Genomic DNA, 25,283 nt, shown 5'->3' with positions numbered 1-25,283 from the left:
CTGCAGCTAAAATATTATGTTCATTTGTCACATGGTCTAGTCCTCCCCCTGCCTGCCCCCCTAATATTCTGAAGAGAGTCTTCAGAGAGTAGCTGGAAGTGGAGAGGCAGAAAAAGGTCCTCCTTTCCTTCCACTCTGAAGTTTTGACATGAAATCTTAGGTGCAGTACTGTGCCCAGAGCTCAGAAACTGCTTGTGCTAATGAAAGTACCTGTCGCCATAATGCGCCTAGAACAATGGGAATGTCAAACACTGCATGAGCTTGTGACTTTGTGAATCCTCCTGCCCATCTCAAAATTAAAAATGGGTTGTTAACCACTGTATCCTTGCCAGCCTCTCCTGAGGCTTAAACACTTAAAATGCACACAACGTTTTCCAGGCACTTTACGTATACAGTCGTACCTTGGATCACGAATGCCTTGCTACGCGGACGTTTTGGCTCCCGAACGCCACAAACCTGGAAGTGAGTGTTCCAATTTGCAAACAATCTTTGGAGCCCGAACGTCCGACGGGGCTTCCTGCAGCCAATCAGAAGCTGCACTTTTGTTTCTGAACATTTTGGAAGTCGAACAAACTTCCGGATCGGATTCCGTTCGACTTCCAAGGTGTGACTTTATTAAAAGAAGGCAGCTCATGGCTGCTGGCTCACAGTTAAATAGGCACAGCAGAGAAGGAAAAAGGAATGGGGAGGGAAGAGGAAGGCAAGCATTGGAGCAGCTGTTCTTGCACTGGTTGATGGATGGGGTCAGGATGTGGACTCCAGTGCTGTGATGGTTGTGTGTGTGTGCCGTGGCCCCTTGGCCTTCTGGTCAGTGGAAGAGACCACTTTAGCTCTGCTGGTTCAGTTCTCAGAAGATGGCACCTTGTCGTGTTTTCTGCAGTATGAAACACAGTGGGGGCAGATAGAGAGGAGACCATCTACATGGAGTAGATCAGCCGTCCCCAACTTGGTTTTCTCTGGATGTTTTGGAGCACACCTTCCATCAGACCCTGTTGGGTTTCCTGAAACTTATTTGGGAGTTTCTGCAAGTGGGACAATGCTTCCTTCCCTGAGATACCAGTTTCCCAGAATTCTCTCCTGTGGCTCTTAAGCTTGCACCGTTGGTGTAGCTGCAGGAGGTCTAGACTTTGGAGACTTTGCATGAGCCCACTTGTGTCTGATTAGCGGTATTTACTTTGGCTCAGGGAGGCTCTGAGCTGCTGCAAGCTTGAGATGTCCTCGGGCGATAGTCGTGGCATCCGTGTGCTCCCAGTATCAAGTGACTAGAATCGCAACTCTGGCTTCCTGCCCCCTGCGCAGGCCCCGTGTATGCTAATTTAGCAGTGTGAGGTCACAGCTATATTTATCTCGGCTATATAAGTCTAACCAAATAACCTGAACTGCCTGAAGAGTCACAAACCAAGCCCCGGGTATATACCGAGCGAAACCAAGCAGGCTGCGACCTTTTGTGGCTTGTTGACTAAAATAATATTGTCATAGTTCTCTGTGTCTGGATGACATCCAGGTTAGGTTACTGCATTATATGCTGCTCTCCGAGCCTGCTTGGAAACTTGTAACTTGTCCAGGATAGGTCCCCGCAATTGTGATCCTATCACACCAGTTGAATTGGCACCCTGGCTTTCTTCCAAAGCTGTTAACCATGGTTTCCTGGTTTGGATAAAGCAGGGAACCGTAGTTTATGCAAAAACCTTGCAAAATGGGCCTGTGTTTGTGCAGCCAAAAGGCCCATCTGTATCTCCGCTGAGCCAAGAGATGATAACCGAAACACGCCTGTTGTGTTGCATGTCACTGGCATAAACTGCTTGAAGATCACTGGTGTTTGGTGTGCTCACCAGTGTTAGGGAGGGCACCATTCTAACAGGGGCTTGTGCCTGCGTAGGGCTGGTGGCAGGAACAATGGTCAGCCTGGATAGCTCAGCTGATGAGAGCCTGGTGTTGATAACGCCAAGGTTGCAGGTTCAATCCCCGTATGGGGCAGCTGCATATTCCTGCCATGCAGAGGATTGGACTAGAGGATCCCCAGGGTCTCTCCCAATTCTTCAATTCTATGATTCTAAGAATTGCCAACCTAGGGAGATGTCAAAGAGATCTCCTGGGTGCCCCAGGTGCGAAACTCAAATGCAGTTTTTTCAAATATTTATCTGCTGCCTTTCGCAGTAAACCTTTTTGTAATGGTGTTGTTGCGGCTACTCTCCCTGCTGGTCTTTAAAGGTTTTATTGTGCATAGTATTTACAGTGCAGAGATAGCAGAAAACATGACCTCCTAGTCACTTGCAGTATCCGCGAGTGGACGTTTCCTGTTGCGTGACCAGCATAAGAGTTTGGGCACCCCGAAACACCTCCTCCCGACCTTATGTTTAGTGGCGCGCCTTAATTCGGGTGCCGGAAGGGGCTGCCTGTTCCCCTCCTCCTCTTGGTCAGGGTGGTCCAACATCACTGAGCCTTGCCGCCTCCATACCGCTACCTTCCTCATTCCCCCTCCTGACCCACTGCTGCTGCTCTCACTGGGCGAGGAGCTGGTCAAAAGGATGGGGGGAGGTTCCCTGTAGGAAGGTCCTCTGACACTTTTAAAGGCAGCTTACAATAGAACACAGAAATGCAATGAAAAATTTGTTGTTGTTTAGTCGTTTAGTTGTGTCCGCCTCTTCTCAACCCCATGGTCGACTCCTGTCTTGCACTGCCTCCCGCAGTTTGGTCAGACTCATGTCGGTAGCTTCGAGAACACTGTCCAACCATCTCGTCCTCTGTCGTCCCCTTCTCCTAGTGCCCTCAATCTTTCCCAACATCAGGGTCTTTTCCAAGGAGTCTTCTCTTCTCATGAGGTGGCCAAAGTCTTGGAGCCTCAGCTTCAGGATCTGTCCTTCCAGTGAGCACTCAGGGCTGATTTCCTTCAGAATGGATAGGTTTGATCTTCTTGCAGTCCATGGGACTCTCAAGAGTCTCCTCCAGCACCATAATTCAAAAGCATCCATTCTTTGGCGATCAGCCTTCTTTATGGTCCAGCTCTCACTTCCATACATCACTACTGGGAAAACCATAGCTTTAACTATACGGACCTTTGTCGGCAAGGTGATGTGTCTGCGAAGCAGGCACCTTTTGATTTCGTGACTGCTGTCACCATCTGCAGTGATCATGGAGCCCAATAAAGTAAAATCTCTCAACTGCCTCCATTTCTTCCCCTTCTAATTGCCAGGAGGTGATGGGACCAGTGGCCATGATCTTAGTTTTTTTGATGTTGAGCTTCAGACCATATTTTGCGCTCTCCTCTTTCACCCTCATTAAAATGTTCTTTAATTCCTCCTGTACCTTTAAAATAATGAGGAGGCCGGCTACTAATAAAGCAAGCAGCTCACCCAAAATTACTGAAATATTATCAAAGCTGACCTCCAGAGCAGAATGGCAGGTGGGGAGAGCCTCCCCAGAGGGCTGCCTGCTTTGCCCTTTATGAGCCAGTTTGGGTGAAAGGTGGTGGCAGCAACAAGGTGTGTTTGGGGTGGGGATTGCCAGTGGCTAAGCAAAAGCCGACCATTATGGGATGGCACCCGCTGCAGTCACCACTTGCAAAGGCCCCCAACATAATTTAGAGGACTCTTAGAGGAACTCCTACTAGCTTGGTGGAATATTCCTTTTGTGTTAACTCACTTCAGCCTAATCCTGCCCATGTCTGCTCAGAAGTGAACCCTGTTGAGTTCAGTGGGGTTTCCTGCCTGGTGAGTGGGGTTAGGGTTGCAGTGCCCATGGGAGCCCTGAGTTCTGGGACTGGATTATACCTCACTCCCTTATCTGTTTAGCAGCTTGCCTTCTAAAGACAGGTTTGCATAAGCAGCAGCGCAGTCCCACCCCCCATACTGAGCTGAGTGGGCTCCATAGAGATTTCTTTCCCTGTGTTTCGACTGCCTTCCCTTTGCAGGGTGTTTGGCAGTGCCAGAAAGCCTTGCCTTATTCTTGTGCAAGGAGAGCAGAGATACAGGACTTGAAGCAACACAAATCTTGCCAGTAGCTTCACTTTTCACAGAGCAAGGCTGACTGCGTGTGTGATTCTGTCGCTCCAGCCTCCTTTGTTCTTGGACCAGGTGACTTTTCCTTTGCAGGGCAAATACATACGTACCTTGAGATCTCACAGTGTTTTAAGTGACTAGCTGGCCCAATAAATGCTCTTGTCTCCCTTCCAAATGCTGTGAGATTTGCAATAATCTCCCAGTATCCTTGGCTTGCTCTGAGCTGCGTTTTGCATAATCCCCATGGATTACCAGGAGGTGGAAGCCAGGCCTCTTCCTGCTTCGCATCAACCAGCTACAGTTTCCCAAAGCGCTTAGCAATGCTAAGGAGGGCTGGCTGCCATGTCCCTTGGCTCAGCAGCTGTTGACACCAGGTCTCCTCTTTAGAGACTGAGCACCTTGATGGCTGGGGCAGACTTGCTGCTGCTCCTGTGCAAAGGCCCCTGGCGGGCGCTGCTTCCAACCACTAGGCGGCACTGTCTGCTGATGGATGAGCTCCTGCTTGGAACAGCTGCACTTTATTAAAAAGGAGGAGGCAGCTTTGCATTTTTTCAAGGAACTTTGAATGCAAATAGCTCCCCTCCGCCTTTAGAGAAAATTGGAAGATTAGGGAGAATGATGTGTGAGGGCTCCTTCTCCCTTCCTCCGAAAGTGAGTGGATCAAAATGCATTTTTAAAGGAACGCTTAGCTGGCATTCTGCTTTGCACCGTAGCTGTGGAAACCATATTAGATATCCAGCATGTTTAGGGGGATGGGCTGGGAGCAGAGCGGGGGAATGAGACAGAGAGGAAAGAAGAAGAAGAAGACGTCTTGTGCTTCTGTAAAAATCTCAGAACAGAATCATGTTCAGTTTCATAAAAGTGCACACACACAGTCTATGGGGCTGATCCAATGTGTTTTGGGGTGCTTGCAGTGGAAAAATCCAAGTTACCCCCTTCCAGACACAGATCAAACATGGGATTCCCAAAGCAATTTCATCTGCCCTGCAACCCTATGTGTGGAGTTCTCCTCCTCCTCCTCCTCCTCCTCCTCCTCCTCCTCCTCCTCCTCCTCCTCCTCCTCCTTCCCTCATGAGGGAAAGCATCATGTTTTCAGAAGTTGCGACAGATGAGGGCCTGCTGTTCTTGATGCCGTGCAGCTGTTCCTATGCTTTGAAGCCCCTCACAGCTCAGTGGCGCTGACTGATAAGAGTCCCCCACCTGGCCCAGCTCAGCAAATGTTCCATTGCGATCCTACCTTTTCCTGCAAAGCGCTGAGGGTGGCATGCCTGGTTCTCCCCTCCCCCTCCTCACAACAACCCTTTGAAGGAGAGAGCGACTAGCCTGGCTTCATGGATGAGTGGAGATTTGAACCCTAGCTGCTCAGGTCCTGGCCCAGCCCTCTAACCACTGCACCACACTTCCCCTTGTACTGCTTCTGTCCATTCCCACAAGGCTTTTGTGGGCGAGTTCTTCAGGACCATGCTGAGCTCAGCCATCCAGGTTCAGGAGCATTAAGTGCCGGCAGCCCCGAAAACCCCACAGTATGGCTCTCTCAGGGCCCTCTCACAAATGACAAAAACCATCTTGCGGTGCCGAGTCCTGCCATTGTCTCTCCTGCAGCCACCTGGGGAGGCCTTGTGGTTCAAGTTAGCACGTTGGCTGGGAAACCAGCCTCTCATTTCCACGTGGGTTTGTTCATTAAGGCTGCCTCCCCACCCGCCTGCCCCCTGCTCTGGAACAGCAAGCAGCCCTTTTCCATAGCCCACCAAACCGATGCAAACCTCTGGGTGGGCGGACTTGATTCTGCACGAGGAGCCCACAGGTGGCAAAGGAGGGGCCCAAAGATCTGGCTGTGTGTGGCAGGGTCCGGTCCCCCCCCAATCCACAGATGGGGATGGGGGGAGCCTTTTTGGCCCAGCAGGTCAGAGCTTTCTCTTCCCCCACCGACCTGCCATGGGGGCAAGGCAGGCAGGGACTAAGCAGCACCAGCTGCTGCTGGTGGGGAGCTCAGCCATGTTTTCTGCAGGAACTGGGTGCACGAGAAAGGTTGGCCTGGGTGTGGATTTGGGGAAAGTGCCTGGTGGGCCAAATGGGGAGGCCTGGATGGCCAAATTCACCTCGTGGGCTGGAGGTTCTCCGTCCCTGCCGTACAGGCAAAACCCTTCCAAGGCACAAGGGGAGGGTGGAGAAATACACGGGTGGAGCTGAAACGCAGATTGAGTGCCCTTCATGCTTTCTCCAATTGCGGCTGATGCCCAGCGTCTAAAGGGCTGCCATGTGAACCGATTCTGTCTTCAGATGTCCTTGCCGGTGCCCCTGCCTTTGGAGGGAAATTGGGTCATCACCAAGGATTGAGCCTTCTCAGTGGTGGCACCCTCTTTGTGCAATTATCCCCCTAGAGAGGCCCCTATGGCATTGAGTCTAGTGTCATCCTGGTACCCGGGGAAGACAGGTGTGTTTATCAGTGTTTTCGATCTATTTAATGGTGCCGGCCTCTGTACTCAGTGCCTCTCTCTCTCTCTCTCTCTCCCCCCCCCCCCCAGCATTCCTTTTGTGTTTTGTATTTCTGTGTTGCCTGCAAAATGCCTGCAGCACAGCTTATTTGTCTGGTTGCCTTTTTAAAAAAATGCTCATTATCTCTGGTGTCTTCCTGCTGCTTAATGTGGTGATCTCACTCTCCAGGAAACCTGCAGGAAATGCCAGGGCCTCTGGAAGGAGCATATGAACCTCACCTGTGAGCAGCTGGCCGAGAAGGATGACATAAAATACCGAACATCTATGTAAGTAACTTTGTGAAGGTGGGGTGGGTGGGTGGGGGGAGAACCAGGAAGACTCCCCCCCTCTCCAGTTTCTTATTTAAGCCAGTCCAGAAAGTACCTGCTACTGAGCCTCCTTGGCAAGAGGGCCTTTGTGCTTCAGGATATATCCTAGAATCGTAGAATGGTGGAGTTGGAAGGGACCCCCAGGGTCATCTAATCCAACCCCCTACAATCCAGGAATCTCTGCTAAAGCATCCATGACAGGTGGCCATCCAACCTCTGCTTAGAAACCTCCAAGGAAGGAGAGTCCACCACCTCCCGAGGAAGACCGTCCCACTGTGGAGCAGCTCTTACTGTGCTTTGTGATATTGAGCTGAAATCTCCTTTCTTGTAACTTGAAGCCATGTGTTCGAGTCTTGCACTCCAGAGCAGGAGAAAACAAGCTTGCTCCATCTTCCACGTGACAGCCCTTGAGATCTTTGAAGATGGCTGTCCTGTCTTGCCGAAGAATTGATGCTTTTGAATTATGGTGCTGGAGGAGACTCTTGAGAGTCCCATGGACTGCAAGAAGATCAAACCTATCCATTCTGAAGGAAATCAGCCCTGAGTGCTCACTGGAAGGACAGATCCTGAAGCTGAGGCTCCAAGACTTTGGCCACCTCATGAGAAGAGAAGACTCCCTGGAAAAGACCCTGATGTTGGGAAAGATGGAGGGCACTAGGAGAAGGGGACGACAGAGGACAAGATGGTTGGACAGTGTTCTCGAAGCTTCGAACATGAGTCTGACCAAACTGCGGGAGGCTGTGGAAGACAGGAGTGCCTGGCGTGCTCTGGTCCATGGGGTCACGAAGAGTCGGACACGACTAAACGACTAAACAACAACAACATCCTGTCTCCTCTCAGCCTTCTCTTTTCCAGGCTAAACATGCTGAACTCCCTCGAGGTATCTACTTTTATGCCTTCTGAAAGAGCAAACCTCTGGGGCCAGGACAGTCAGGGGAGAGCTGCTTTGCATATATAGTTTATTATCCTTGAGCAGCTGAAATTCTACTCTTGTTGCAGACAATAAAACGTCCCGTTTGAGTCTTGGGAAGGGGAAGCACAGCTGGAGTTCAGGCCCTGCTTCCTGCTCTGCTTGGCGCTTCCTCCTGGGAGGATAAGAGGGAGCAGCCCAGAAAACAGGGAGCAGAGTCTGCCGCTGGCTGCTTTACTCTCTGCCCTAAGGGCAAGCACAGTTCCCAAAGAGGACTTTGAAATGGGGAAACTGGGAAATAAAAGAAGCGATGAAAAGACAGTGTTGCATCCTGCAGCCATCTAGCACAGCGCATTACGGTTGCAGCAACAGGCAGGAAAATCATTGAGAGAGCTGCCAAGACCCTCAGTGATTTTCAAGTGGTCTGGGGGTGTGGGAGTTTGGAGCCACCAAACTAAGACAGGGGTGTGAGAGGCTCTTGGCAGAGACCTAGGAATAGCAGGATGGGGTTCACCTCATTCAGTCACATGATGCAGACCTAGAATCATCATCTTGAAGTGAAGGTCAGTCTGGTCAGCGCCTGGACAGGACTGCAGAGCCTCCCTGTGCTGTCTTGAGTCTTCTTCTTCTTTGGCGATCCCTCGTAGCTGAGTAAGATTGTCTTCCATAAACACGTTTTTTACAATGAGTCCGTAAGTGACTGCAGAGGCCAATTCTGGATCCACATGTCCTTCCACAGTGGGGACATCAGTTTCCGGAGGCAGGAGTTGATCACGGTGAGGGTTTGCCAAGCGTGCCTTCCTCTTAGCACGTTCCTCCCTTGCGTCCTGAGTTCGAGTGTCTTCAAAGTCCATGACACCTTTGGGAAAGGCTGTTCCCCAGCTGGAGCACTTGCAGGCCAGTGTTTCCCAGTTGTCAGTGTTTATACTACTTTTTTTAGACTCTTGAGAGAGTCTTTAAACCTCTTTTGTTGACCACCAGCATTACGGCTTTCCATTTTTTAAGTTCGGAATAGAGCAGTGGCTGTCTTGAGCCCCCTATTGAGAGGGGCACAAGGTATAAAATGTAATATTTGTCCGTTGGGAGGGAATAGTCTGCAGTTGAAAGCGTGCGATGTAAACTCAGGATTTTCAGAAAGCATCCTGGGCTGTGTTGTGGGAAGGAAAACAAAATGTAGGTGCTCTGTTATATAACTTGTAAATATCAGCAGAAGCAGAGAGTGATTAAAGCTCTGGTGCAATGCTTTAACTTGCGTGGGGAAAGCTTAAAACTATTGTCAGGCCCTAAACATCTTCTGTTTGAAGACCAGAATAGTTAGCAATCCTTTTGTAGCATCTCTGTAACCAAAGCAACAGGCTCTGATTTATAAAAGGTGTCAAGCAACAGTGCAGTTTGCATTTCCTGTTTCTTTCATAGCCTCAGCTATATATTTTCTGTTTGTCAGAGGTGAAGATCTGTGTGTGCTTTGACTCCGGGGGTTAAATTATTTCTGCATTAACGTTTAGCTCCCCCACCTCTTTGACTCTCTGGGAAACCAGATTTAAGCCTGCAGAATGCTAGCATGCAATGAACCTCCTTTCACTTAATTTGTCTCCAACTCATCATAAGGTAATTCTAAACAGACAGCCACAAAGACCTCCTTGGAAACAGCATGGGAGGGGTGGGTTTCATACCCCCCCTTCCTGGGAAAGAGCCTGTTTGGGATAGCAGGGTGCTATTGAAATGGTTGCTAAAGAATTGGGGGGGGGGGTGTTCATCTATGTGGAGACCCTGGAGGCAAGAGTGTGACACCCAGGCCCATAGATCTCTCATCAACCATAGAACAAGAGCACTCACTAACACACATCTAAACAAATACATGAATAATTATATTATTGTGATTTGATATGTAATACTTTGGGCTGTCACCATTTGAAGAAATGTTAGCTGATGAAGTCTGGAGCAATGAACGATGCAATTCTCTACATGCCTGCTCAGAATTCATTGGGATTTAGTGTGTGTCAGATTGCAGCCTAAGTCTGCAAACTTTGCATCTGACCAAACATCATAGCTTTGAAGGGTGGGAAGCTTTCTTCTTAGAGGTGTGTGTGTGTGTGTGTGTGTGTGTGTGTGTGTCTGTCTGTCTGTCTGTCTGTCTGTCTGTCTGTCTGTCTGTCTGTCTGTCTGTCTCAGCAGCCACCTTCTCTCCTGCATGACGGTGACGGGAAACACCTCATCTGAAATGACACCTGCCATCTTCTGTTTATAAGAAAATCCTTATTTAAAAATTGTGTGCAGTGGATGAAGTGTGCTCCAGCCCACCAAACACAAAAGTTGATGCCATAATTCATTAAGGATATTGGCAAGCTGGAGCATGTGCAGAGGAGGGCGACCAAGACGATCAAGGGTCTGGAAAGCAAGCCTTATGAGGAATGGTTGAAGGAGCCTGGGAAAGAGGAGACTGAAAGGAGATACCGATGGCCGTCTTCAGATATCTAACGGGCTGCCACATTGTTTTCTTCTGTGTGTTTTTTAACCCTTTCCCAATTGCCTCATTGCAGAGAAGAGAAGATGACAGCGGCTCGCATCAGAAAGTGCCACAAGTGCGCCACCGGCCTGATAAAATCCGAAGGCTGCAACCGCATGTCGTGCCGCTGTGGCGCCCAGATGTGCTACCTCTGCCGAGCCGCCATTAATGGGTACGACCACTTCTGCCAACACCCCCGATCCCCAGGGGCCCCTTGTCAAGACTGTGCAAAGTGCTCCCTCTGGACAGACCCCACGGTAAGTGACTCCAATGGACGCAAGTGGCTCCGCTTCCCCGACTGCTCTCCTGCGCAGATTCGGGAGCGGAGCATTCTGGCCGCAGCTTAAAGTAAAATCACATGTGATCTCTGGCCCTCTCCTTTGGATGTGCCGTGCTGTCGCCTCCAAGGCGGAGGTTCCTGTGGCAATTATGATATGCAAAAAGTCAGAGTGACGGCTTGATTTTATTATCCGGCTTCTAGCTTAATAACCAGTGAACATTTAAATTCACCTGCATGCTTCCATCTCTTGGTACTGGCGCCCTCTTTGAGACTGCATTGCAAGCATGAGAGAACTTGCAATTTAAGAAACGTATCATAGGATCATTGTTGGAAGGAGAGGCCATCTTAACACCTTCCTTTTCCTGCTGCAGTGATGTGTTGGAACCAAAGTAGCCTCTGAGAACAAGCAGAGTCCACCTCCTGGCTCAGCATCCCAGCACATCACCCATTCATTGATTAAAGCGGCAAGTTTTCTAACTCTTCATAGAGCTCTTTAGTTTTTGTGCCATAGAACCCCAATGGATGATGAAGGGTTCTGGAGAGAGTTGTCTGGGCCACACTCTGTTTGCAGAGAGGGCTGTCCCAGGCCTGCTGGAACTCCCAGGCCTGAATCCAGAGTTACCCGTCTGCCTTCCTGCTAAGACAATCTATTTCACTGTTTTGGACATGGCCAAAGACCAATGACCACGGCCAGCATAGCCAGGCACCTGCCAAGGACCCACTTCCCAGCAGGGGCTCACTGGCAAGCATCCCTGTCCCTGCCCCCCCCCCTGCAGTGAGAGTCTCCGAGTGAGGCAAGATTCGTGGTTGGTGTCCTACCCATAAGCCCCAGCAGAGCCTGGGGGCAGCACTACGAGGTTCCTCCTCACCTCTGGGAGAGGCCTGCTCTGTGCAAGCTCTTGACCCCTTTTTGCGACCCACTAGAGTTTGTGTGCTTCATTCATTCATTTATTGAATTTATATACCCCCCTATACTGAAGGCCACCACCCTCCCACTGCTCCCTAAGACTCACCCCCCAACAGCCTAAGGTTCTGTCATCTTGTCTCTCATTGCTTCTCCCTTTTCATACCTCTTCTGGTTCTGGGAGACTGGGGGAGGGAGGAAGCAGGTAGTAGCAGGAGGGAGATCTCCCTGGCTTCTTCAGCATCTCTGCCTCATCTCTGCCTCAGCCCCTCTGCTTCCGTCTTTGATTCTGGACTTCTCTCTGCCCCAGCCTCTCCCAGCTCACTAAGCCCTGCTGCCTCTTCAGCTTCCAACACCTCCTTCTCCCAGTCTGCTCCCTCTTCTCCCTCTGGCCACTCAACACCATCATTTCATTTATTGAATTTATATACCCCTCTATACCCAGAGGTCTCAGGGCAGTTCACAAAAAAGATAATAGTATATAAAATAAAAACAAAAACAATTATCCAGTAGTGCCCCCCCCCAAAAGCAACATTTTAAAAGGGCGTAAGATGTAAATTGGATCAACCAAAGGCCTGGTTAAAAAGGAACATTTTTTGCCTGGCGCCGAAAGGTGTGTAATGAAGGCGCCAGGCAAACTTCCCTGGGGAGAGCATTCCACAGACGGGGAGCCACCGCAGAGAAGGCCCCGTTCTCGTGTTGCCACCCTCCCGACCTCTCTTCCACAAGCACCTTCCTTCTTCCTTGTCTCTCTCACTGTGGCACAATGTCCAAGGCACAGCAAGAAGGCTTCCAGTGCCCTGCACAAGAGTCCACGGAGCCACACGCCACTTAAGCCAGCTCCTTTCCCAAAGAGGCTTGCCTCGCCTTCAGCTCCATAGGTTGTGGTCAGTGTCCATGCTGGTTCTCAGCCATGAGCAAGCTGCCTGTGCCTCCGCGTAGGAGCTCTTCCTTCTACAGGGGCTTCCTCCCCCCTTCCCACCCGCCCTGCTTGCTGACTCCCTTCCAGCCCCGTACTCTCTCCCTCCTCCTGCCTCGCCTCTTGTTACTCAAGTGCTCCCTGACTAAGCTGGGAATGATTTGAAAGGAGCTCGTCTCCCTCCCTTCCCTCTCCTGGAAATGTCTGCTTCATGAAACCATTTCGGAGCTTATTGGGAACGGCTGTGGCTGCACTTGCATGAAAAAGGAAGCCCTTTTATTAATATTTCTTCAAAAATGTGTGTGTGTGTGGTTGCATTGCAAATGGAGAAACCAGCTCCCAGTAACTCTTTTTAAAATGCCAAAAGAATATTTCTCCACCCTGAAATAATTAGCCAGTCTTTCCCTCCCCCCCCCCATCTTTTGGTGAGGTTGCTGGTTGCTGCACTGGACAAAAATCCTCTATAGAAATATTCTGTGATTGCATTTTTTATTTTATTTTTTGAACTCTGTGCTGGTTGATAATGTCTCCTTCCTGTCTGGCCCTTTTCCCCTTTCCTAACACTCCACGTTTTCTTTCGCTTAGCTGTGCTCTTGCTGTGGGTAGACGCACGCCTGGAACTACTGAAGCAGGGAAACAAAAATAGATGTGTTTTGTTTCCCTTCCACTCCAGCGGAAACGAGTGCAGGGATCCAGCAGCATGCACACAATTTCCTGCAAGGGGGGGCACATCCCATGCCCCACCCTCTGGGATGAGCTTTGAGGGGGGGGTAGCAGCACCCTAGCTCTGAGAAGAGGCCAGCCCTCGTGACACCACCAAGACACCGACCACATCCCTCACTCCAGTAGTTTACTCTACCTAGTTGGTTAAAAGGGGATGATCAATAGAATGGTGATAATGCATTTCGGTGAACAGATTATATAACCGATTTAAAGGGATCTTTAAGTAGCATAAAGCCATTGAAGCGGTGAAGAAGGTAAAAGCAGAATAAAGCACAAGTTCTAAAACCAATAAAATGGTTTCCGTGAGCTCTAAAAACAATACGACCATATTTACAAATTCTAAAAACGATAAAACATTTCCATCAGCTGTGCAGCTGTTCCGTAAATGGAGGGAGGGGAGGCTGACTCGGCAGTCACTATTCCTTCCATTTTCATTGTGGGCAACACTTAATGACATCTCAGCAGACAGACACTTGCTAAATGAAATTCCCGTTGCTTAGGAGCAGGGCTATTGTGCTCTGGGCAGCGGCCTGCTTTACCTATAGCTGGCAACACCAGAATAAACTACGCAGCATTAGCACACACATGCAGATTTGCTGGATTTGCATGATTTATGCAAGGTGCAGAGTCCCTCCTTTTCTCTCGGCAAGGGCTGGATTGGGTTTAACTCTGTGCAGAATGTTAATCGTTGGTGCAGCTTCTCTGCATGGTCCCTGTTGCGTTTGCAGTGCATAAAGAACAGGAAGACCCAAAGAACATAGAGAGGAAATGAAGATAACAGTTAAGCCCAAAAGTGTAATGCATTTGTGTGTGTGATATCAGAAGATAGAACACGGGTTGAAAAATCTCTTTCAGTCTATTAGCCTTTCCAATCCTGCCCACTGAATTCAGCGTTCTTGGGGAAAGCAATTGCAGCCCACCCCTGAGGAAATTTACCCATAACCTTCATGTCCATAACTGGCTGTTGGAAGTTATTTCTCCTATTTTTGCTGGTAGAGTGTTAGCAGTAAGCACAACTTGTTATTTATGGCGTAAATTATACGAAATGTTCAAACAGTGTGCTGCAATAAATATACACTTAACCAGTGTGAGAATGGAATATTTTGCTCAGATTCCCAGGGCAAAGCAGAATAAACACCACTTGAGTATAGTAAACATGAGCTTTTGCTAGCCATGTTCTTTGAATACAATACAGTACTATTTTCATATTTTTGAGTCTTGTTTATGCACCGCTATCTTGGGACCCAATTATATTTTGGCACACTCAGGCAGAGGCAATTTACAGGGGGAAGAAAACTTGTGTGAATTGTTAAGTTGCCGTTTCTGGGCTGGGATGAAGCTCTGCCAGGAACGCCGTCCTTCATTCTGCATCCTCAGCAGGCAGAAACATTGGCATTTTCACTTTGCCCCCTTTATATATGTCAGGTGTTAATACTGCCATGTGTGCAGCTGCTTTGCTCCTTTGTCCCTTCCCAGGCTTTCCCCAATTCCTCTTTAAAGTATGCAAATCCATATTGTGCATTAATCACGTGCCAAAAGAACGAACAGCTGAGCAGGAAAGTGTGCGATGTGAAGTGAAAACATGCCCTGAAAACTGGCACCTTTCAGCAGCATTTGGGCAGAGGTGTAGCAGTTTGCAGAATTAAGAAATGAGCTGGGGAGGTGCAGACTTTGCCTCCGTGCTGCTGCTCAAACAAACTGACGGCCTGGTCACTTTTTCTTACCCCTTGGAGATCCTCTCAGGCAGAACATGGCAAGATCACATTGCTTGCCCAAGCTCTCTTGCTGTTTTTTTTGGGGGGGGGACCTGTCGTGAGCAAATCCACAAGCTTCCAGGAAAACCATACAGTGCAGCTGCATCTGGGGATTCTCCCCATGGTGGCTTCAGTGGGGAGCTGACAGGGTTTCTCTCCTCTCCGCCCCCCCCCCCCCGCCCCAGCTGAGCATGCAGCTGGCTCCCAGTCACACCTGCGAAATCCCAGGTGACTTGCTCTGCGCTGTTCCTGCAGAACCTGACACGACGCAGGCCTCCTACCTGTCACCACTAAGGAATTCAAAGTGGCAGGTCAGGGGCAGCAGGGAGCCACACGGTTTATCCTCACAAAAATCTTTCTAGGGCTTGTAGTCAGTCAGATCCAGCAAGGCTTATCCTACTCTGATGGGGGGGGGGGATTTGAGGAAAGCAGCTGCTTGGCTCTGCACTCTCTCTCTCTCTCTCTCTCTCTCTCTCTCTCTCTCTCTCTCTCTCTCTCTCTCTGTGTGTGTGTGTGTGTGTGTGTGTGTGTGTGAGAGAGAGAGAGAGAGAGAGAGAGAGAGAGAGAGAGAGAGAAATGTCCTGTGTTGTTGTTCTTCCAGTGGTACTGATGGGATTAATTCCATAGTGGCACCAACATTGGTCTGTTGAAACAACAACAACATCAAAAATAATGCCGTTTTCTGTGGCGCCCCTGCCATACAAAAACAACACAGCCAAAGGCCCTGAAGAAGGAAGAGCTCTGGTCTGTGCAGGGCTCAGATATTTCACAAGCACAGGAATTGGCGATTTTGCTGCCCTCTTGTTCTCAGCTTTTGCCGTGTTGGCTTCTAGTCGGAGAAAAAAAAATCTCTTCCCTTTAAATACCAAACTTGATTACAGTTCTCAGCTGGGATTAGTGCCTCAGGGGCACCTTCTCACATCCAGGATCAGGCCACGTGCCCCAAAGTGGGAAAGTTCGCCACCTACCCACTTGTAAAGCAGATGCGCGGTACGACTGGATCAGGTGCTGGGTCAGAGTCGTGACTGCAAAGGCTTTCCTCGAGTGGCTATCCACTAAGAACGATCCACAGGGTCTCTTGTTTTGGGAAGCCTTTTGAGGCAACCTGCTGACTCAGGAAAGAAATTGGAGTGAGGGCTCCAGCCTTGCTGGACAGAAGTCTTCTCCTCGCTGGTGGGATGCTGAGCTCCCCGCTCCAGAAAGCAGAACAGGGGAACTTGGCAGTTTCGAGATGTGCTGGGCTTCACCAGATTCAAATCTGGGAGCTGGCAGGCCTCCTGCATCCATCCATCCATCCATCCATCCATCCATCCATCCATCCATCCATCCATGTGTTATGCAAAGACAGCACATTTTGCAGGAGTGTCCCAGGGCGCTCTCCAAATCCAAAGCGTTTTCCACATTGGACGGGGGTGGAATACAGGAAGAGATTAAAAGAGGGAAATGAAAACAAGCTGTGCTGAAGTTCTTTGCATCTTGCAAGGCAGCCAGACTCTCTCTCCAACTAGTTCTACATCTCTTTCTCACTTTCTTTCCCCCTGATCCTATGCCCTGCATAAATTTTTAAGATGCAACTTTGGGCATGCTTCCAAAATTGAGGTTTTTTTGAGAACTTTGGAATGTGGGGACATGCAGAGGGGGGAGGTAGAGGAATGGAAAGAAAGGAGAACTGAGTAAGGACGGCCCTGTTTTGGAGAGAGCGTACGGTCTAGGCTGGCAAGCAGTGTTGGCGATTGTGGCCGGTCCTATCTTTGGACAGAGTGAGGGTGGGGACTCTTTGTTTCCTGCCTGCCTGCCTGCTTGGGTTAATCCCCTTCTCCCAGCCTATGTCGTAGGCATTGCAGATGGGAGACGCCCCTGCCCAGGAGGCTGAGCAAGCAGGCAGAGAAATTCGGTGTGGCAGGAGCAGGGGCAGCAGACAACGTCACAGTGAATTGTTGTCGCTTGTCTTCCCTTCCCCCACTGCCCTGCTCACAGTTGTGAAGAATATTCCTACATTATGAATGGTCCATGTCACCATTAAAAAAAAGAGGATGGAAGAGGCCAACATAGATGTGGAATGTCCCTAGATCAAGTGACTTTTCTTCTTTTAAGTTCTTTACCTAGCTCAGAGAATCCATCACAGTCAGTCCATCATTTGAAAAATGAGACTTTCAAGCCGTCTTGTCCCAAAATGGCAACTAGACATTCCATTTTGGCGACTGCAACCTTGGACTAAGGAGCCTTTTGGTGCCTGGCTTATAGACCTGAGTTTCTAGCTCTGCTCCTATTGAACCTCTTATCTGATTATTCAAGGCCTGCCTCCTCCTCCTCCTCCATGGCAGGCAGCCCAGCTGTGGGGCTCGCTGGACCTGGAGCTGGAGCTGCCCCCTAACCATTTCACGCTTGGGTGCCATTTAAAGGATTAGCGTGGCTCCAGCTGCTCCTTGGCAGGGCTGGGGGGAGGAGCCGCTTGTTGCCATCTGCTTCGTCAGTCTTGCAAGCTTTGCGGCAGGATCAGTGTTCTGCCTGTAAGCGGCTTAGTCACGCTCCACGGTGTGGGTGAGGATTCGTGCAAGCGCACAGCAAGTTGTCAGCAGCGTGGCCGTGCACCTGCTGCTTGGCCCCACCCCCCACCCCACCCCTCAGTTTCAAATGCAGTCCAAGATGTCAGTGAAGATGTTCAGCTGCCCATCTGCACTGGAGACACGTCCGCCCGAACCTCTCTTTTTCGTGGCAGCCTGGGCTTACAGCGACCCGGCTGGCTGAAACGGTGCTGAGTTTCCACAGGAAGTGGTTATTCGCTGCTTACCAAATTCAGATTCCTGCACAGCCCTTTTCTTCCAATAAGGCTCCTCAAAGTGTCCAGGGTGATCTCAAGAACCAGATGTGGTCACCGAGCAAGATGTCTAATAATAGCCGGGGGAAATATATAAACAGCAACACACTATTGCAGAATAAATGTGTGCAAAATCGGCAGAAGTCTCTCGGGTTTGCATAATTTTACACGGTTTGCAGAATTCAGATTTTCTCACTGCAGATTCCGGCACAGAAATTCAATTTTCCTTCTTCGTTTGTTTGGGCGTTGAGAGAAAACAGCCTCGCTGACGCTTTTGTTTGTTTCTGTCATTTCTAGGAGGATGATGAGAAGATAATCCAGGAGATTCAGAAGGAAGCTGAAGAGGAGCAAAAGAGGAAAAATGGAGGTGGGTGGTGCCTCCCCCTCCCCCCTTAACAGGCAGAGCTAGATGGGGGTCCCTTGAGAATGAAGCAGCCCCAATTGCAAAAGGCCTTTTCCTCCTAAGTCCCATGATTACCCACAAAATACACACTTGTCTGCCTATTGGTTGATCTTGCAAACTTTAAATGAAAATGAGCTGGTAGTGTTTGCACAATTCAGCATCCTAGGGATATTCTGTAGCCTCAAGGGGTGTGTAGTCATCATCATCATCATCATCATCATCATCATCATCATCATCATCATTTATACTGCCCTTCATCTGAGGATCACAGAGCAGTTTCAAGTATAGAAACACAAGAATACATAACACAATAACCCCCAGAGATAACCTCAGCTGCACTGCCTGAGTTTTGGCAGGCAGCTTTCAGCCAGGCCTGTGTACATGGCATGCAGGCCTTCTGCAGAAAAAGCAGAGTATTACAACCACCGTGGGGTTTTAGCTGAAGGTTACATTTGGAGAAAAGGAGTGAGAAAGGGGAATTCCAATGGCAAGTGCAGTGGTACTTTGGTTTACAACCGGAGGTCCGTTTGTAAACCAAAACAGGTTGTGACCCAAGGCGTGTGTTCACCAATGGGGCCTCCCCAAAAAATTTGTTCATAATCCAAAAAAGAGAGAGTTGAAATCCAAAAAAAGGTTGCAAACCGGGACACACACTTCCGGGTTTGACGTGTTTATAATCCAAAACATATGCAAACCAAGGTACCACTGTAATAAGTTTGAGTACGTTTGCTGTTCACCAAAATTACTTTTTAAAAAATTATATATGTGACATAGGGGGAAAATATATACTGTATGTGTGTGTGTGCATGTGTGTGTGTGTGTATATTTATATATATATAAGTTGGCTCATTACACGAGTTGATTGACTAAGATTGATTGACTAAGGCATCCCCAAACTTCGGCCCTCCAGATGTTTTGGCCTACAACTCCCATGATCCCTAGCTAACAGGACCAGTGGTCATGGATAATGGGAATTGTAGTCCAAAACATCTGGAGGGCCGAAGTTTGGGGATGCCTGCCGTAGACCTAAAGCAGGAAGCCTGGAAGTTGCCTCCATCTCTTATAGCAGCGGTATTAGAAAATGGAGAATATCTTGCATTTTAAAAGTTCTGTAGGATTTATACAGTTTTAAATCTGCTGCTCAGTTAAACATTGCACTTTTTAGCTAACTCGGAAAGGTTTTTCCAAACGGATTTCAATCTGAGCCAGCCTGGTTCTCCCCCAGCAGCTGCCGGACCCCTCGATCTTTCTGACCTCCATTGGCCCAGGAGCCCATATACACCTGGAGGACTCAGGCTGGCCCTCCCCTGCCCCCATCGCTTTAAAGGTTGAAGCTGATCTGCTGCTTCTGCTGTTTCCCTGCCCTCCATGTCATTGTCTTTCTTTCCTCCTCTAGAAAACAGTTTCAAGCGGATTGGGCCCCCGGCAGAGAAGCCTGCGGAGAAAATCCCACGGATCGAAGCCATCCCAAGGCCGGTCCCACAGAACCTTCACCACCAAATGCCCCCGTACCCGTTTGTGCACCCTGCCTACCCGCTGAACATGCCCCCCGTCCGCCCGCTCTACAACAACATTGGCCACATCAACATGGGACCCATCCCTGCCCCTTACGTGCCCCCCCTGCCCAACATGCGGGTGAACTACGACTTCCCCCAGGTGAACCTGCCGCTGGAACACAACCTCCCCATGCACTTTGGCCCGCAGCCACGGCACCGGTTCTGACCCGACTCAGGGCGGCGCCAGGACCTTGGGAAGTCTCTGCAGGGAAAGTCCACACACTGGCTGACGCAGCCCACCCCTCCCTCTCTCCTCCACTTTTCCAGTAAACGGCAAGCGCTGGACACACTCCTGGGCACCCCTCCGGTCTTCTCATCCAACATGGCAAGATAAGCGCCTTCGCTGCCCAGTCTCTGTTGCAGGAAGTGGAAGGGAAGGGAGGCTTGCCCTGGCGCCCTTTTGCTTCCGCCGCTCGTCTAGGAAGGAGGTTCTCTGCTCAGTGAGGGGGTGCAGGGGGGCCTGTTTGGCAAGAGGCAACAACGACTTGGACCCACGTGCCAAAAACACAGTTTCTCTTGCCTGCCCAAACGGTGCTAAGAGCGGAAAGAATTGGGTGGGAGCTTCAGCTCTGGCCGGCTACAGATCTTGACCGGTTTGGTTGACGGGCAAATTCAACCATTGATGGGAACCACCGAGGCAAGAAGAAGTTGGCAGATGCGTGAAACATCAGATTGGCAGCTTCTGTGGCCCTCAGGTCAGGATGAAACCCCAGCAGAGCTCTTCCCACCACAACCATGTTGTGCCTTTGGCACAGGAGTCAGACGGGTTGCAGCTAACTAAGTCCTACTCAAGAGTAGACCCGTTTAAACCAGTGAGCCTAAGTTGGCTGTGTCCATGAAGTTCAGTGGCTCCACTCTGAGCAGGACCAGCCTTGGCTGCAACCCAGCCTTCCCCAACTCCGTCTGTTGGTGGGTCGGGCTTTTCCAAGAGATACTGGAGGCCTCTGATTCTTCCGAGGTGCCAAACTGAGGACTTGCTGTCACTCAGCACAGCTCAATGTAAGGTGAGACCACATCTCTTTAAAATGGACGCGGCTTCTGTGGCTGGAACAGTTCTTAAGTGTGTGAGCCAAACCTCTGGCACAGGGGCCTCTGACTTAGCAGTGGTGTGGGTTTTGGGTGCGTCGCCCCTACGACTGCTTCCTTCTGGGCTTTGCAAAGCCTTGTGGGTTGAATCCTGGTACAGCTGCAGGGAGGGCGGTGGGGGTGGTGACAGGTCTGCAGTCCTTGGAAGGAAACGGAGCGTCGGTTGGCTTCGCAGGTGAGCCTCTGCCGCATGTTGGGAGTACCTGCTGGCGGACTTGTCTAGTTGTGGTCCGAAGCACTCTTGGGCATCTTGCAGGCTTGGAGGTTTCCTTACAAGTCAAGGAATCCCCCCTGTGCACTTGCAAGGCATTTCCAGCTCCTAGCCTCCGGAGGACCACCATGGATTCCCCACCCTTGGCTTAAGGGCTGTTTTGTACCAACGCCGGCAAGTGCACAGCCGGTTGCAGCCTGTCCTTCAAAGGCTCCCATGTGCCTGAGCACTTCTGTGGAGTGAACTGACCCTCCACATGACTTGCGGAACTCCAGAGCTCTGCAGTCCTGCCTCTGCACCAAGGAGGGGTCTCTGCTGCCAGATACGGACCGCTTCTCGCAAAACGGCACGCCAGGTCCACCCACGCTGTAAGGCTTCTGTGTGGCGAGCGCTGCAGGAGTGAGCGCAGGATCACATCCTGTCCGCCTGACGTAACGCCACCCATTTGAAACAGTTTCCCCCCGCAGAGCTATGAACATGGATGCTCTCATTTGCTAGGATTATGAGCAACTGCTTTGGAAAGATAGCTGCCTCCAACTCCCCCTCTCACAAAAAAATAAACCCAAGAGTTCCCAACCACCCTTTTGCTTAATGATAAGAACATTTAGCATTTACTCTTTGAAATTCTGGGTCTGTTTTCCTTTTAGAAGTATTACAATATAGCATCTTTGGGGTGGAATGAGGGCGTGGAACCAGTTCTGAGTTGGACTCTTCTCTCCCCCGACCTTCCCTTTTGACCTTTGTAGTCCTGGGACTATGGGCCACAGACAAAGCCAAATACGGCAGCTTCCCCCCCCATTCCCTCTCTTCATGTGTTGGCCCCCCTCCCCCTTGAATGGAAGGGTGTTTGTGGATTTGGGAGCTCCCTGTGGATTTGGGAGCTCCACCAGGGCTCTGAAAACGGGCAAACCTTAAACCCTGAGAGACAAGCCAAACAATTCTCCCACTAGCCGCGGGGATGCCGTTGCCTCCTGCCCTCCCCTCTTCCTTTGCAATACGCACCCGAGCACCACCACCTGTTTATTTGGAAACTGATCTGTTTCAGTCCCTCCCACTCATTTAATTTGGTGCTCTCCTGGACTGCAACGCCAGTCTCACCTGATCATTTGCCAGGCTGGCTGGGGGCCTGAGTCTGCAACATCTGGAGGGCACCAGGTTGGGAATGGCTGAGGGACTGTATAGCAAAAGGCACCATTATGAAACAATGACTCTCTTGCTGCAGAGAGAGAACATCTTCCTGTAGGACAGTTGTGCAGGGAGGGAAGGTGTGTGAGCTGCGGGTGAATCTGGCAATACCTGCATTTCAAGTTTGTTCCATGTAACCTGTTGGCTTAAAAGTTTCATTGCGTTAACTGTTCCATGTTCACCGTAGTTTAAAATCACGCTGTTCGTCGACACTGCTGCTCCTGTTCAGTGATTCTTAAAAGGTGTCACGATGCAGCTGGCCAAGTGCTCCTCGGTTGGTTTTTCTTCAGGTTTTGACATTAGCACCTTAACTTTAAAACAAAATATTAGCCCCTCTTGTATCACAGCTGTAGACAGAGAGGAGGCCTGTGGGTGCCATCCTGCGGTTTAATTGATAAGAGAAGCTGCTTCTGCATCGCTCCCCATTTGTCCATTGACACTGCCTTTCCAGGATTGCTTCTGCCGTTTGCATGTGGTGCCCAAGGACTCTGTTGCAGAGAAAGCCCAGCAGCACCGAATCTTTCCCCAGTCTCTTTGACTACCCTTCCATGGGTCTCGCTGGGAGGAGAAGCTCCTGTGCACTCAGAGCTCTGGGCCAGATCCACTTTCTATGCAGCAGGCACAATTTCCCTGGGGAGGCAGCGTCCCCCAGGTTGCAAATGAAGCGCGGGTGGCATTCCTGCCCCCGCCGGCCCATTCATGTGCACACGGACAGTTGGGCCGGCACATCCTGATGGGGGTAAGGACCTTGCATCCCTTTTCCTCTTGGGGAATTCTGGTGCGCTCACAGTGGTGGCGTTGGCCGTGCAGAGTGCGGGGCTGCCCAGAGAGGCCAGCACTTGGAGGCAAAGCTCAACTTCTGGCAAGGAGCTTGACGTTTTTGCCAGCCTAGGCTGAAGAATCGCCCTGGCACGTGCCAAGAGCCCTGGGTGCCTCTACCAAGATGCTTAGAGCCTTCCTAGCGCTGAGCAGATCCTTGCGCACCAAAAGCGTTTCCCTATTGTTGGGCTGCTGTGCTCTCTTCCCTTTGCTTTGACCAGCTCACATGGAGTTTATCATTGGTTATCTCTAAACCGTAGCATTTTGGAAGGTCTTTGTGGATGTTTGTACTTGAGTGAAGGTAGCTGGGAGCAGGCAGAGGGGCAGTTAAATCCGGCTGCTGTTGCCTTAGTACGACCGGAGACCTTTCATTGCAGTTTTCTGGACCCCTGAGGCCCTTGGCCTTTCCCCATCTTCCCATTTTCTGTGCTGACTCTAGTTCGTAGCCTCCATTCATTCCAGGCTGCTTCCTGTAGAGATTGAGACTTGGGTGTCCTGTTAGCCAGAGACTGGAAGCTCAGCTGTTGCTGTTCTTGATATCCAGTGGATTTCAAAAGCCATTTAGCATGGATGGGATGGCCTATTCCTCCACCCCCCCATCTCCACTTGGTGCCCCTTTTAATGAGGTTTTTTTGTTTTTGTTTTTTGACGGGTCTTCCTCTTTGCATAGACAGAATACTGAAGAAAGATACTCACCCTGGTGGTGGCCTTGGTAGACTGACTGGCCCCTTAGCCTCTGTGTCCCATCATTCTAGTGCTCTGAGTAAAATAATTCTTTAATTGGGGATAATCCACCTCTCTCGGGAAATTGAGGCATTTTCACTCAAAGGAGGGTGCTTTTTTACCGCATCTGAAACTAAAACACTCTTTCCTCATTCTTTGCCCACCCACGTGCAGTGGCGAGAACCTCTTGGGGTCCATACGGACTTTAAAAATGATGATTTTTGGCCTTGCTCATTTTGATGTGTAAGCCTGAAGCAAAGACCTCCTTAGCCTTTGATCATGAACAGAGATGCCCGGGTCCAGCTCCTGGCACTTCTTGAACAGCCTTGTTCAATTGCCTCCCCCCCCCTCCAGTGGAAGGGTGCCCTTTAGCATTTTGCCTTTCTCTTTGCAACTTCTTGTTTGTAGTTGCACAACTTCAATGAGCCACCCCATCCCTTGAAGCGGATTTTGGTCCTCGATCACGTCCCGTGTTAAGAACACCACGTCGGGGAGAAAGGGCAGCCATCTGCAGGGAAGAGGCCCACAGGTGGCAAGGATTTCCTTTCTTGCAGGTATTCCAGGATGAATCTTAACTTCGGCTATATGTTGATTGCCTTTTCCAAGTTTCGCACAGGGAGAGCATCACCTCTTTGCGAGGGGCTTTCTGAACTTTGGCCAAGGAAACTTTGCCAAACCTGTGTGTCTGACATGGGAGAGCATGGCCCCCACGCCACTGTGACGTAGCGTGAAGGCCGGCTTCTCACTGCGGTGGTTTCCTTCTGCCCAGGCCGCACCACCTGCGCATGCAGCACGGCCTCTCATGACAGAACACTTCTCTGCTCTTTTTTTTTAAAAAAATCCTTCCACGCATAAAACTAGCAAGCTCAAGGATTCTAGCCTGCCCACTCCCCCCTGCCATGTTGTTTTCCAGCATAGGGGGATTTTTTTGATTTTTTAAAGTACCCTGAAGAGGTCCAGCCTGGAAAAAACCGCCTCACTGCGAGCTAGGACCGTTTAGCATGGGTAACATTGAAGTCCCTCGAGCTTGAGCCAGGCTTCCTGGACAGGGCGCCCTCCAGTTGTTCTGCACTACAACTCCCATCAGCCCCAGCTAGTACAGCTGTGAGGAGTACCCAATATGGCCCTCCTTGCTGGGAGTTGCAGTGCAAAACATCTGGCTGGACAGCAGTTAGCAAAGGCTGCTGTTGACATGCCCCTGTGTGCTCCAGGTTATTATGATCTCTTCTTTTGTATTTGCATTTTCCTTTGTGACTTTTTTTAATTTAAAAAAAATCATCTCTCTTTACGGGTAGACACAGGGAAGTGTGTATTTTGTACACCCCAAGCTTGACATTTTAACAGGTACTTTCTATTCTCAAATTTGCAGTGTCACATTTAACTTGCCTTAAAAGGTGGAGAGAGAAATCTAGTATTTGCACTTAGCAAAAAGAAAAAAGAAAGAAAAGAAATGGAAAAAAAGAGAGCAAACGCTATTGAGGGAAAATTGTGCATGTCCTGCAACTTTGTATAACAATAGCTTAAAAATGAATAAGTGGTTTGTTTATTAATAAAGAAAGGAAAAAAGAATATTTTTTTCTTTACCTTCTGGTAGGAAACCGTTCTAATATTCTGTGTGTAAAAAGTTTCTGTATTATATTGTAATTTGAATTTTTTGTAATTAAAACAACAACCTTGTGCACTC

The 25,283-nt window shown here is 49.8% G+C and overlaps 1 protein-coding gene across 3 annotated transcripts in view; it reads left to right on the top strand.

Annotated features, from left to right (window-relative positions):
• The window catches only part of RNF216 (ring finger protein 216), an 82,361-nt gene extending 57,078 nt beyond the window's left edge, over positions 1-25,283 (top strand). For all 3 annotated transcript variants that reach the window (XM_035130584.2, XM_035130583.2, XM_035130582.2), the window contains 4 exons: positions 6,663-6,760; positions 10,253-10,475; positions 17,914-17,983; positions 19,416-25,283. In XM_035130584.2, the coding sequence (XP_034986475.1) occupies positions 6,663-6,760; positions 10,253-10,475; positions 17,914-17,983; positions 19,416-19,741 (717 nt within the window). In that variant the 3' untranslated portion in view covers positions 19,742-25,283. The remainder of the gene's footprint in view (positions 1-6,662; positions 6,761-10,252; positions 10,476-17,913; positions 17,984-19,415) is intronic.

Source organism: Zootoca vivipara, chromosome 14 (assembly GCF_963506605.1).
Source record: "Zootoca vivipara chromosome 14, rZooViv1.1, whole genome shotgun sequence".
Taxonomy (NCBI): Eukaryota; Metazoa; Chordata; class Lepidosauria; order Squamata; family Lacertidae; genus Zootoca; species Zootoca vivipara.
This window is presented reverse-complemented; position numbering and strand designations above follow the sequence as displayed.